The sequence below is a fragment of the Labeo rohita genome, chromosome 12 (genome assembly GCF_022985175.1).
Source record: "Labeo rohita strain BAU-BD-2019 chromosome 12, IGBB_LRoh.1.0, whole genome shotgun sequence".
Lineage (NCBI taxonomy): Eukaryota > Metazoa > Chordata > Actinopteri > Cypriniformes > Cyprinidae > Labeo > Labeo rohita.
Window position 1 is genome coordinate 9,001,140 of NC_066880.1, and position 15,145 is coordinate 9,016,284.

General features: G+C 33.8%; 1 protein-coding gene across 1 annotated transcript in view; it reads right to left on the reverse strand.

Moving 5' to 3' along the window:
• Positions 1–12,847, reverse strand: part of cyth1b (cytohesin 1b) — an 80,736-nt gene extending 67,889 nt beyond the window's left edge. The window contains exon 1 of the mRNA XM_051124291.1: positions 12,689–12,847. Coding sequence (XP_050980248.1) covers positions 12,689–12,707 — 19 coding nt within the window. The 5' untranslated portion in view covers positions 12,708–12,847. The remainder of the gene's footprint in view (positions 1–12,688) is intronic.
• Between the last annotated feature and the right edge of the window lie 2,298 nt (positions 12,848–15,145).

The window sequence follows — 15,145 nt, forward strand, 5'->3', positions numbered from 1 at the left end:
AAGGAAGAACAACTAATGTTGAAACTAGAAATATATCTCATTTCTGTCAAAACAACTGCATTGAACATCATCTGAATGCCATAAATATTTTTTTCCAAATTTGCATGCCTGTAACTCTAGAAGTATTAAACATTTCTCAATATGATTTTAGATTCTAGTTCTTAATAACTTTTTCTTTTAGAATCTAAATTTTCAAGGCCCTGTATCATTAAATCACAGAGATATGGACATCTTAATGCAGCTCTGTATTCATATAGTTAAATAATACTCATTTTCAGTGGTCAAAAACAAAATGTTGACCAATGAGACTTCACTAAATTACTTCTCAACTGTTTACTAGTGGTTTGGCTCTTCCTGACACCTTCCACTAACTAAACATTAGAAAAAAACCTTTTATCATTCTCAAAATATAGATAAACCGAATTCAAATGATTAATTTGACATTTAGCTGAAGCTATTATTCACAGTGATTCACAGCACACGTATTACAGAGACAGTTCCTTTAGAACAACCTGGGATTACAATGGAGATCATTCATAAACCTACAACTACAACTGTTTGGTTATTAACCAACAGGATCTTTAACCAACAGGCTATACCACTGTTAAGGAAATGAGCAGGTTTTGGTGTCCTTTTGTAGTTGGTGTGTTATATCTATAAATAATATTTGTACAAAGAGTAATTTAAAAAGAAATGTAAAAAATACTTTAAGTATTATACACAAATCACACACGGACAAACACACATACATATATATATATATATATATAATAAAAGCAACACTTATCCTTTAAGGCATTTAAGGCATCTTGCTGATTAAAAGTAATAATTTAAAAAAGGCATAGCTGAGCATATCAGGATAATTTTAATCGCCAGAGCCTCTCAACAAACATACACTCTCACAGTCTTGTGCTTTTGCAGTGACTCAGGACTATAGAGAAATAAAAAGCCTTTTCCTTTCTCTTTTTTCAGTCTTTTCTAAACAAATGCTTGAGACTGGAAGGGCACCCCGCAGCTAGAAGAAAAAAGAACAGAGGAAAATGACATGCGAGTTGCATTTGAAAGGTTAGTCAGCATGACTTTTAAAAACAAGCTTTTCCCTAGTGAGTTGAGTGCCCAAACATCAGGACCCAAAGACATTTCACAACACTCCTGTGCCAAAGCCCTCTAACAAGACATATGACTGTCAAAATCTGCAGCTGCGCTACATAACAAAAGATCCTTTCCACCCTCTAAATTGATCCTAAAAACCTTGTGTTTATGCACCATACCAATATAAATAATATACACGAGTCAAAATTGTGTTTAAGAATTAGAAAACACACCAACATACCATAAACTATCAACTACATTTTGACCTTTGCCTCATGTGTAGTTCTGAAAAATGTGATGTGACGTGACGGCTCAGGAACAGTGAGAGCTCGGTGCGGACTCAGGACTTTGCAACGAATTCTATGTGCCTGCGCAGCTGAAGAGCTACAGGCCCAATAAACGCCTGGCCGGCATCAGCAGAGTCCACTAAGAGTTGATGTCGCTCATTCTTTCAGTTTCAACGGTGCACAGAACTGTGAAACTGAAAGAATGGATTCTAAACCACAATGGTCAGAAGTTTGGGTTTCCCATCAAAAATTTATTCTAAGGCTTATTCCGCTTCATCATTATGAAACACTTTTTTATGGTCATACGTTCCAGTCATATGTGCCCTAAATACGTCCAGTTGTTCTGTTAATTAACTGAGACCACAGATGCACAAGAACTGAAAATGAGGATAAATCATGAGAAAAGTACAACAGAAAGAGTTTCTGCAAAAGAAATCACAGACACGGTCACAGCGTGCTGATATACAGCCATATAACACGGCTATGATTGTGATATTGCATTTATACAACCGTTCGACGGCATGTGTAAATACATCTTTTAAAACCCTCTTATGTGCAAACTACTTTTCGTCACGGATTCAAATCTCATTTTAACCGCTCAGCCCAAGCCTTTGTTACTAATTTGAAGACATCACTTTAGAACTATTAACGAAGGAACGTTGAGTTGCTTCATTAAAAGCTTATTGTATTATTGTATTAAAAGCTCACTGTATTATATAGAATATTATGAGAGAGAGCGAGTGTGATTACCTGCATCTGATGCAGCATTCATTCTTTAGCTCAATCTCATATTCACAGTAAAACATTAGTTTAAATGTCCACTGAGGAAAGCGATGTCTTTGTTGTACTATCATTTCATGAGACCAAAAACTGCCCGTTATATCTACCCGAAACAAATTATACCTCATGTTTAACCACTATAGAGACATCAGAGCCAGCTAAAAATTCCAGAAGATCTGGCCGAGGTAAGGCTGCTTTTAGTAGGTTCATGAGCATTGAACAGCCGCTGATGCCCTAGAGCTCACATCTCAGAAAACGTCGAGACACCTTTTGCAATAGATGTTATCTTTACAAATTGCATATCTGAGAAGTGTTGCCAAGTCCGTGGTTTTCCCACAGAATTGGGCTACTTTAACACTGTTGCCACGGGTTGTTTTTCATGTCCGTGTGTTGAAGCGACCCCAATAACGTGATATTTATCCCCTGGAATGCTAATTTTACCAGGGGAACCCCGCCAAAAAATGTTTATTCAACCCCACAGAATGTGATTTTTTTTAATGGTGGACCCCCTCGAAACACGATTGGTGCTAGTTTTGAGCAGCAATTGAGTGGTTTTGTTGTGAAAACCTAGCAACCCTGTATTTGAAGTCTAAACAAGTACATTCTCGCCTAAAAAACTCTTAAAACTACATTCGGTGACACAAAACCAGTATTATTTATAAAATGATAGCAGATTTGGGCATCTGCCATGACACTCGCTGTGAGAAATATACAATGATACAAACAGTGAAACAGATGCATTGCTAGAATATCGCACTCCTCTCAACCAATCAGATTAGAGAACCAGAAATAACTATTGTGCATATATATATAAACACTACCGTTCAAAAGTTTGGGGTCAGTACATTTTTATTGTTTTTTTTTTTTGTTTTTGTTTTTTTAAGAAATTAATACTTTTATTCACCAAGGATGTATTAAGTTAATAATTAAAAGTTTATTTTATTTATAGTTAATAATAAATAATTTACATTGCTATAAAATATTTATATTTTGAATAAACACTGTACTTTTTAAACTTGTTATTCATGAAAGAATCCTGAAAAAAAAAAAAAAAAAAAAAAATCACAGGTTCCAAAAAATATTTGGCAGCACAACTGTTGATATTATCCAACATTGATCATTCTAATAACAAATCCGCATATTAGAATGATTTCTGAAGGATCATGTGACACTTAAGACTGGAGTAACAGCTGATAAAAATTTAGCTTTTCATCACAGGAATAAATTCTATTTTAAAGTATGTTAAAAGAAAAAACATTATTTTATATTGTAAGAACATTTTGCAATATTACTGTTTTTTTCTATACTTTTAATCAAATAAATGCAGCCTTGATGAGCATAAGAGAGTTCTTTAAAGACTATTACAAGTCTTACTGACCCCAAACTTTTAAACGGTAGTGTATATATATATATATATATATATATATATAAAATATACATACATTTTTTTGGAATAGTTTGGAACTGTTTCAATATGCAACAACAACTTGATACTTGGTACCAATCTCTGATGACAAAATTTGCATATTTTGATGCTTTGCTTTGTAAAGAAAATGGTTTCGAATGAATTGCAAAGCATTTTGTGATGTCCTTTAAATACAAGTTTTTACACCCCATCTACACCACACACAAGCAACAAAACAAAAAGACAATTATAATCAGCAAGGCTGTCTACACTGCATTATAGCAGACACGCAGACTTGCAGTTTAGACAGATTTGTTCATTATAATAGCTGGCTTTCTGTTTTCTGGTGTAGTGATGCTCACTTGAAATGCAGAAATGGAAACACAAATACATTTTCCCACAAATTCAGACTGCTGTGATGAACCAGACTTAGAATATCCAAGTACAACGGTCAATTCTGTTCCCCAGTGGATACACTGTACATTAGGGGACAGGTGAAATCTGATAATGTTTATCAGGGGAAACAAAACAATGTAAGCACAGACAATACAAATATGGTTTAAAGGAAGATAAGTGTAGAAGAGCTATTCAGCAGTAATGAAAGGCCATTTCCAAGCCAACCAGCATCATTAAAAGCTTTCATTTAACATCTATGATATCTGTGGGTTTGTTTTCCATATAGGGATGAGCCAGCACTTAGACACACATACATACCAGTTTCTATTTTTTGTGGAGACATTTTATAGTCGTAATGGTTTCTATTTTATATATGAATGTGAGTGATTTAGTTTTGATTCCAATTTTTTGTAATTGCATAAAAAAAATGACACAGTACATTATTTATAATTCCTCAATATATCTTCTGTAGAAGCAAGAAAGTCTTCCAGGTTTAAAATGACATTAAAATGAATAAATGATGACAGAGGCTTTATTTACGGATAACCTAAACTCCTTTAAATGTCCTGACAAAGGACAAATCTATACTTGATGCTCAGTTATGAAAGCATAACCTTCAGAGAGGAGAATTACAGTGTAAGCAACAATATTAAAGTCTTGTGAATACCAGTTAATTTAAGTTGGTTATCTTTAAGGGATCATCTATTCCAGTACTAGTTCATCAAGGCAGATTGTATCTAACCCATTTCAAAAACAGGACAAATGGGAAATGGTCATGGCTGTTGGTTGCTGCTGACCTAACACTCGTATCTCTGAGTCCCAGTCGTCCCGTGCAGGGAGGCTGCCGTTTCATCTCAGCTGATCTTAAAACAGATCAGTCTTTGAAGATTTCTCCTTCTCTGGAGCTTAAGATTAATGAGTGAACACTAGAGAGACTTTAGAAGGGGGAAAACAGCACTATATTCTAGAAGAAATCAAAGGGTGCATGGAGAAGGAAGGGTGAAGGATGGAAATTGAAACATGAGCTAAATTCAAAGTAAAAAAATGTAACCAACACATAACTTAACTTCTGTATTTATCTACTAATACTGTAGACGATTCGTCAACTAGGGACACTTTTATGATTAAATTGATCCAAAGTGACAGTTAAGACATTTAAAATTTGTAAAAATATTTGTATTTTAAATAAATGCTGTTCTTTTGAACTTTCTATTTCTCAAAGAATCCTGAAATATATATGTATATGTATGTATGTATGTATGTATATGCATGTTTCTTCACCAAACCAGCATATTAGAATAATTTCTGGAGGATTATGTTACAGTGAAGATTGGTGAAAATTTAGTTTTGCATCACAGGAATAAATTACATTTTACAGTATATGACAATAGAAAGCAGTGATTTTAAATTGTAATAATATTTAATAATGTTGGGTGTTTTTGCTGTATTTTTGATCAAATATATGCAGCTTTGGTCGGTGCCGATAGCCTTGTGGGCAGCGCACCAACATACAGTGCTGTTGTGCTACGGGTGTCCCGAGTTTGAGGACCTTTCCCGATGCCGCCCCCTATCTCTCTCCCACTTCCTGTCAGTTCTGATCTGTCCTATCCTAATAAAGGCAAAATGGCCAAAAATAAATCTTAAAAAAAAAATTATATGCAGCTTTGGTGAGCATCAGCGATATTAAACATTACAATACCTTACCAATTCAAAACTTTTGAACAGAAATTATATGATACTGAATGAAACTGTGCTACTTAAGACTACAAAACCAGTCTTAAGTAGCACGGGTATATTTTCAGCAATAGCCAACAATACATTGTATGGGTCAAAATTATTGATTTTTCTTTAATGCCAAAAATCATTAGGATATTAAGTAAAGATCATGTTCCATGAAGATATTTTGTAAATTTCCTACAGTAAATATATCAAAACCTAATTTTTGATCAGCAATATGCATTGCTAAGAATTTCATTTGGACAACTTTAAAGGCGATTTTCTCAATATTTTTTTTATTTTATTTTTTTTTTTTTTTTTATTTTTTTTTTTTTTTTGCACTCTCAGATTCCAGATTTTCAAGTAATTATATCTCGGGCAAATACTGTCCTATCCTAACAAACCATAAATCAATGGAAGCTTTCATATGATGTATAATAATATCATTTAAAAAAAAAAAAAAAGATTAATTTTGAAAAATTTACCATTATGACTGGTTTTGTGGTCCATGGTCACATTTGTGTTCTGCAGACAAAAGTCATACAGGTTTGAAACAACATGATGGTGAGTATATAATGACAGAATTTTCAATTTTGGGAGAACTATCCCTTTAAACGCTAGGGAGGCATGTCATCCGAGGACAAATGCAGCATCGTTGAACATCTGTTTACTTCTCACTTCCTTAGTGAAACAGCAACCTCATCTATTCTCTCTGCAGGAAACGATAACAGACAAAGAATACACAAAAATAACAGATGACAATGACATTCCTAAACCTATAGTGTAAAATTCATGTAGATTTTCTATATATATTGACACAAAAACAATGAGATATGAACGACCTTGTTTTGGTGACGAGTGAGATTCGGTCTAAAACCTACACAATGGGAGGTGGGTAAGCCGACAGGCAGGGCCTGTAGTTTAATGGCTAGAATCCCAGATGATACTCAGTGAACAGCCTACGTACCACAAACACAATCTACAGCAGCCTGAGTCTCTCTAGTAGAGCTTGAGCTCACAGAGCTGTAACACTTAAGCATGAGAGGTCCTTAGGACTTAAGAGCACACTCAGTGACCAACAAAGCCCAAGCATCAGCGGTCACTATGCCAACCAGAAATAAACTCAGAGCATATGCATAAGCATCACATCCTATTAGATTTCTATGTAACTTTCTAACATATACACTTTCAGATTTAGAGGTAAATAAGGTACAAAAAAAGATTTTGTACTTTAGGATAATGATGAGAGTGAATCCCATGCACCAATCCACCAATGTGTTAGAATGGTATTGAACTTTGGGCAGATTTGGGCATCATTTTTATGCTTTTCTAAGATCAAACATTAGTTTTGTTTTTATTTATTCATTTTTATATTGTAATATCAGCTTCTATTTATTTTATGCATTTTATTCTTAAATTGTTCATGTATTTTTTTATTTAAGAAAGTGACATACATTTTTATTTTGTATTATTTTAATTTTAATTTAATTTTATTGTATTTTTTTATTTTAATTATATTTTTTATTTTAAATTTGGACAATTTAGACAACAGATTTAGGCATTTTTATGCTTTTATTTAAGGAAGTGACATCAATTTTTACTTGTATTATTTTATTTTATTAATTAATTTGTATTAATTTATTTTAATTTAAGATTTGGACAATTTAGACAACAGATCTGGGCATTTTTATGCTTTTCTAATTTAAAGCATTTTATTCTTAAATTGTTTATGCATTTTTTATTTGTATTTTTTTATTAATTAATTTATTGTAATTTATTTTTATTTTAGATTTGGACGATTTAGACAACAGAATCAGATCTGGGCATTTTTATGCTTTTCTAAAACAAAATATTACTTTTTATTTTTAATTATTCATTTTTATATTCTAATATCTGCCAAGTCCTCATTTATCACAATTACATTTTAAATGAATTCTACAGAATAAAGAAAATCTATTTTTTTCACAGTTTAATTCTATTTATTTTATGCGTTTTATTCTTAAATTGTTTATGCATTTTTTTATTTAAGAAAGTGACATAAATTTTTATTTGTATTATTTAATTAATTAATTGATTTATTAATTGATTTATTTTCATTTTAGATTTGGACAATTTAGACAACAGAATCAGATCTGGGCATTTTTATGCTTTTCTAAAACAAAATTTTACTTTTTATTTTTAATTATTCATTTTTATATTGTAATATCTTATTTTATGTGTTTTATTCCTAAATTGTGTATGCATTTTTTTATTTAAGAAAGTGACATCATTTTTTATTTGTATTATTTAATTAATTAATTTATTTATTTATTTATTTATTTATTTTAATTTTAGATTTGGACCATTTAGACAACAGATCTAGGCATTTTTATGCTTTTCTAAAAACAAAACATTACTTTTATTTTTAGTTATTCATTAAAATCTAATTCTTTCAGTATTTTCAGTACATTTTTTTTTATTCTATTTATTTTATGTATTTTATTCTTAAATTGTTTATGCGGGGTTTTTTATTATTATTATTTAAGAAAGTGACCAATTTTCATTTGTATTATTTTTATTTTATTTTATTATTTTATTTGTATTTATTTATTTATTTATTTATTTTTATGCTTTTCTAAGACAAAAAATTACTTTTATTTTAATTATTAATTTTTATAAATGCATTTTATACTTAAATTGTTTATTTGTTTCATTTTTGTATTTAAGAAAGTTACATCATTTTTTTTGGACCACATGTTTATACTATTTTATGACATGCTTGAAATTTGTGATGATTTGTTCACCTCTCTAGTTCAAATCTAGATATTTTGTGGAAATAGGTGCCATCTATTGGCCATTTTTTGTTAGTGCACAATTTGTGCTTCCAAACTTTTCAACTTAGGCATCACTTTGTCTCCATTAAGAAAAATTTACTACTGTACATCAGTCATGTTTTTTTTTTTTTTTCTTTTTTGGAGCAAGTGATAAAACATAATTATACTGACATGGATGTCTAAGCAGAGAACAAATTCAAAGTTCAAAGTGAATCTGTTTGTTAATTTACTGTAAGCCTGCTCATGTGGTGGTCAGGAAAGTAGGACACTGGTAGTTACAACCTTAGTTAAAGCTAAAAATGGACCTTAATATGTGCGGTCATCACTGTAAACAGTCGTCTTGATTTGCAGCTCTCAAGTAAACCCCAAAATGCATAGACAGCAGAAAGTTTGGCAGGGAAAGTACATCAAAAACAAACCTCCCTTCAAACTCTTGCTATATCTAACTGGAGCAACAGAGTGCCTGGGTGGAGTTAACATCACTGAGTGACGCTAAAAGAGGTAAGCTGAGGACAGGCTCAGAGGTTTCCTGTGCAGCTTTGCTCTTTCCTGGATGTGACACTTTGCCACGTCTGCAGCTGTAACTGTTGTAATGAGAGACATATCCCAGAGTCCCACATACCTGTCCACATACACAGGCCTGACTAAAATGACCATTTAAGAAGCTGACCTTGCATTTGGTGTTTCTTCACTGGCAGGGAGATGCAAAAGTAATTGAGCAACACTGATGCACATCTGAGAAGTCTACTGCTATAAATCTGTGCTTGATAAAATATCCTCCTCTGCATCAATGTCATATTTCAGACACACATTTTCATTCAAAAATATTAATATTATTCAAAAGTGTTAGTAATCAAATATCAAGTCTGATAAACTAAAAAAGCTACAAAACTGGGACATACCCCTTCAAAAGGTACAAATATGTACACTTTAGGTACTGAGGTACTGAAATATGTACATTTAGGGTACTAATATATACCATTTAGAGGTAAATATAGTATACAAATGCAAAATGTGTACCTTTTAGCTCCAGTGACAACTTTTTAAACTTTTTTTCTGAGAGGGCATCCATGTATCAGTTCATCAGTATGTTAGAATGACAGTGAACTTAACATTATTTAAAGATTTGTACAATTTAGACAACGGATTTGGGCATTTGTATGCTTTTCTAAGATATAACATTGGTTTTATATTTTAATTTTATATTTTATTCAATAATGTTTGTAATCAAACATCAAGACTGATGAACTAAAAGACAGGGATAGAAGGGAACAAAAAGACAAGCTTTTGCAAAAAATGCTAGAAATCTTAAGGCCACTTAAAGTCAAAAATGTAACATGGCTTTTGTTTTCATTGTGCTAAGGTTGTAAAATACTCCATCACTGTTTGTTTCAGTCTTCTAATACCATCAGCACATGCAAAAACAGTTGTTTTCGTTGGCCATTCGTGTAATGAGTTCTTTATTGTTATATATATACACTGACCAAAATTATAAACGCACCACTTTTGTTTTTGCCCCCATTTTTCATGAGCTGAACTCAAAGATCTAAGACTTTTTCTATGTACACAAAAGGCCTATTTCTCTCAAATATTGTTCAGAAATCTGTCTAAATCTGTGTTAGTGAGCACTTCTCCTTTGCCGAGATAATCCATCCACCTCACAGGTGTGGCATATCAAGATGCTGATTAGACAGCATGATTATTGCACAGGTGTGGCCACAATAAAAGGCCACTCTAAAATGTGCAGTTTTACTGTATGTGGGGGGGTCAATCAATAAAATGCACCTGTGTTCGTTGTCCGTAACATACACCTGCCCATACCATAACCCCACTGCCACCATGGGCCACTTGATCCACAATGTTGACATCAGCAAACCGCTCACCCACACGACGCCATACACGCTGTCTGCCATCTGCCCTGTACAGTGAAAACCGGGATTCATCCGTGAAGAGAACACCTCTCCAAAGTGCCAGACGCCATCGAATGTGAGCATTTGCCCACTCAAGTTGGTTACGACGACAAGCTACAGTCAGTTCGAGACCCCAAAGAGGACAACAAGCATGCAGATGAGCTTCCCTGAGACAGTTTCTCACAGTTCGTGCAGAAATTCTTTGGTTATGCAAACCGATTGTTGCAGCAGCTGTCCGGGTGGCTGGTCTCAGACGATCTTGGAGGTGAGGATGCTGGTTGTGGAGGGCCTGGGCTGGTGTGGTTACACGTGGTCTGCGGTTGTGATGCCGGTTGGATGTACTGCCAAATTCTCTGAAACACCTTTGGAGACGGCTTATGGTAGAGAAATGAACATTCAATTCACGGGCAACAGCTCTGGTGGACATTTCTGCAGTCAGCATGCCAATTGCACGCTCCCTCAAATCTTGCAACATCTGTGGCATTGTGCTGTGTGATAAAACTGCACATTTTAGAGTGGCCTTTCATTGTGGCCACACCTGTGCAATAATCATGCTGTCTAATCAGCATCTTGATATGCCACACCTGTGAGGTGGATGGATTATCTCGACAAAAGTGCTCACTAACACAGATTTGTGAACAATATTTGAGAGCAATAGGCCTTTTGTGTACATAGATAAAGTCTTAGATCTTTAAGTTCAGCTCATGAAAAATGGGGACAAAAACAAAAGTGTTGCGTTTATAATTTTGGTCAGTGTATATATAATTTCATATCATATTCATTTTTTATTTAAAGTATTTGTTGAATGTAATGTTGCTGTTGGTTATTATGCTAGTCATAATAGATTTGTAGCATTTAGTGAACAATTCACTAAATAAATATCTCATTTTTTGCTGCATATAAAAAAAGGAAGTGCATATTATATATATATATATATATATATATATATATATAGATAGATAGATAGATAGATAGATACATAGATAGACAGTTATAAATGTATTTAGTAATTACATAAAAACATTATGTGTCTACTCTTAAAAAATAATGGTTCTTTATTAGCATCATTCTATGAAGAACCTTGAACATCCATGGAACATTTCAAATACAGAAAAGTTTCTTTAAAGTCAAAAATATTCTTTAGATTTTTAAAATGTTCTTCAGAATGGTTCTTTTAGGAACTGTTCACTGATGGTTCTTCTGTGGCATCTTTTATTTAAATTTACCCATTGACAAAACTGTCAGTAGTAAACCTCAACAAATCACACGTATTTATCTAACAATGTTAATCTCAAATGGTTAAATATTGATCAATTTATCACCCTGGCTGATATATATCAATCTATCACTATATTATGGTCTGTCTGACTGATTTGAAAAGTGAATTTGAGTAACACTCGTAGTTATTCACACTCCGACCACTTATGACCACAATACACACACTGATCATAGTGGGGTCTAACGGATTAACGAACTAACGAATACTCACTTCTAATATGACTCAAGATGTTATCAAAATAACACAAAGTACAACCTTAAGAGTGTGAATTTAAGCTGGGTGTGGTGCATTAAGTTCCTGCTGCTCATGGAATCATTTCATTGTCTTTAAGAGTTAAACTTGGGCACAAATTTTAGCTTAGATGTTCACTGCTCTTAAACAGGTGTCACCCAGTTTACGTTTCTCTCGTACAAAAACAGACATTTAACCACTCTCCGCAAGCTGTGGTGTGTCTGTTGTTTTCACACAGGATATCCTGTAACATCATTTCTGCTACTCTGACATTCAACAAAAAAGCTATGAAAAAGGGGGAAAAAATGTCACAGCGTGCAACACAGACACAGAGTGAGAAAACATACATGGAAGGTACATTAAACACCTCAAAACTCAAACCTAATCTTTTTGGATATATAAACACAGCATCTAAGTGAATTAAATCAATCTAACAACATAAAAATACCACAATGTCCAAGAGTAAATATGCTTCAAAAAAGACATGTGGATAGAAATGTGTGCACACAAACCAAATTTTTAAGCCAGTAACAACTTGTCAATGTCATGTCAGCTAACAAACTTAGATTAACATTGTTTTATATCACTGCCATCATGGAAGTGCTTGCATTATTATTCAGTATCGAGCTTTACGTTTTACCTCAATTAAACTGAAACAACATTATATTAACCTCGACCAAAAAATTCTTCGAATCTGACCGTTTTTCGCTTTAATGCACTTTGACACGCTTGTGTCAGTTTGAAAACGCTTTATGAAACTTTAATGACATAAAACTTACCATAATCGTCCGCCTCCATACTGCAGCGGTGTTTCACACAATTCTAGTCTTCCTCCACTACACACACTCAACATCACTTATTTGTTGCGCCGTTTTTTTTTTTCCTCTTCCAGGTTACATCAGTTCCACTCACGGTGAACTGTACGCATGCATTAGCTGTGTCTGCAAACCTACTGTGCCGCCTACATATATAGCATTTATGAGCATAATAAACGCGCACAAATGCTTCCTGTGTAGGACGCTCACTAGGTTTTTAGACACAGCCGGTCTCCCCAGCGCTTTGAACAAATATGTGTCTACCTAATACTAGTGCTATTAAAATGTTACCGTAATTAGTATTATATATTTATTTTATAGTCAGGTTTTGATAGTTTGATTTTCTAGTGAGTCCTCCGTCTTTTCCTGTCTGTTTTCCTGTCCCGCTATGTTTTATTCTGTCCAGCAGGAGTCTCCCCAACCTCTTAAGAGACTGAAAAGAGGACTTCTAAATGACACAAATGGTTAAAATCGTAACACTTGGTTAAAATCTTGTTTACATTTTTAACACTAATAACTAAAATAAAATAATCACCTGGAACATGCTAAAAATGCTGTTGTCACCCACCAGAAACCGTAAATACAATAAGATTTTTTTTTTCTGTCATTAACAAAGGTAAAATTAAACTGGTGTTGTTTTAAAACATGTAATTTCTCCTACGCATTATTATGCTAAGCATATAATTTCACTTCCTAGATGGCATTTACCTGTTGCCCATTAAATATTGTCTATTTTCAGGATGCTACGTCTAAATACAGGATTCGGTCTTAATATAAATTAAAGAGTGGGCCTATATTTTAAGTGAATAAGGTTCTGCTCTCCTGCTTTTATTCTCATCCTGTATGTCTGCACCCTCCTTCTCTATTCACTACTGGAAATTGTTTAAATGATTGACGGCGGCAGTAATTGTTATTCCAAACTCTGCAAATGCACAGGCCCAGACAATAATCGTGGTACGTTCCTAAAGGAAAACTTCTGTTGGAAAAAAAAATGCAGCCCTGTGATGGGAAAAGCCAGGCTGTAAACTGTAAATCGTTATGTAAATATTCCATATAGATTTGCGGATTTGTTCACTCTTGCCACTGTTTACAAATTGGCCATTACAAGAAAGTTTGGTTGCATTGTATAGCTCGGTCGGTGCATATTTTTTAAGAGAAAAAAAAATCACAAAAACAGTCTTTCTGGGCACCACATACACATTTTTGACATAGTTTCCTGGTTAAGTATTACCACAGACACTAAATTGCTTTTGTCTGTGCCGCACACCGTCAAACACGCAACAGCAGACCGAGTCGCAAAGTTTCTTTGCTTCGCAAAGGCACACCATCAATACTAAGCTCTTTGCTAGGACTCAATCAGAACTAGTATAGCAGATTTGACTAGTCCCAGGCCTGCTGTCTTGTGATTAGGCCTAAAACAAGCCTCTGTGCTCTCTTTAACTATGGTCTTTATATAAAAACAAGGTACTGTGACATTTGAATCGATGAATCCACAGGGGCTGCTCAGCCACAGCCGGAGAGGTGATGTCACCATAATGACTGAGTCATTGCCAACAAACTTGCCATGAGATTTTCCAACCGTTGCATTAATTTATTTATTTTACTTCATTCTCTCTCAGAGCAGCACATTGTGGATTTTTGCTTTTCCCTCTAGTCAGAGTGGAAACAATGAGAATGTGCCAGCTGCAGACACAGCCTCATGGCAGACGCAGGAGCAAAGAGAGCCTTTTACTGCTGTTCTGAGTGGGAAGAGAAACAATAAAGAGACTTCAGTAGGTTTATGACTACAAGAGCAAATTCCTTATAGATGTGATAGCAGCTAAAGTTCCCGATTCAGCGTCTCTTGTGTGCTTTTGTGTATTAATATGAGAAGGAAATTAGGTTTTTATTGTGGGATTATGGTTTAATAAGGGTAAAAACTTGTTTTAACAAAAGAGTTTGGATTAAAAATCAACAGGAAGGCGAAAAAGGAACTTGTGTTCTACTTTATATATTATATTCTGTTATACTGACAGACTGAGAGTAACACTATACAGTGCGGTTTATAATTATTTCAAGCTTCTGAAAGGATGAAATATCAGCATAAATCATTAAATTTGCCCATCCAGCTCTATATTCCAAGTCTACTGAATTTATACAATAGCTTTGAGTGAGAAACAGACTGCAGTTTCAATCACTGATTAGTCTGAATCATGACTGAATCATTTAGACTGGTTCTGTGAACCAAATCAACGATTCATTAAAAAGGCTTGAGTCTCAAAGACAGTGAAGGCGAATTTAAAGATTGTTAGTAAATAAAGACTGTTAAGAAATGTCTTTCTTACACAAAACTATCATGTGGCTTTAGAAGACTTGGAAAATAATAATTTAATTTTCGTTTCTGAGGTAACTATCCCTTTAATGATTTGGTTTGTTAAGGAC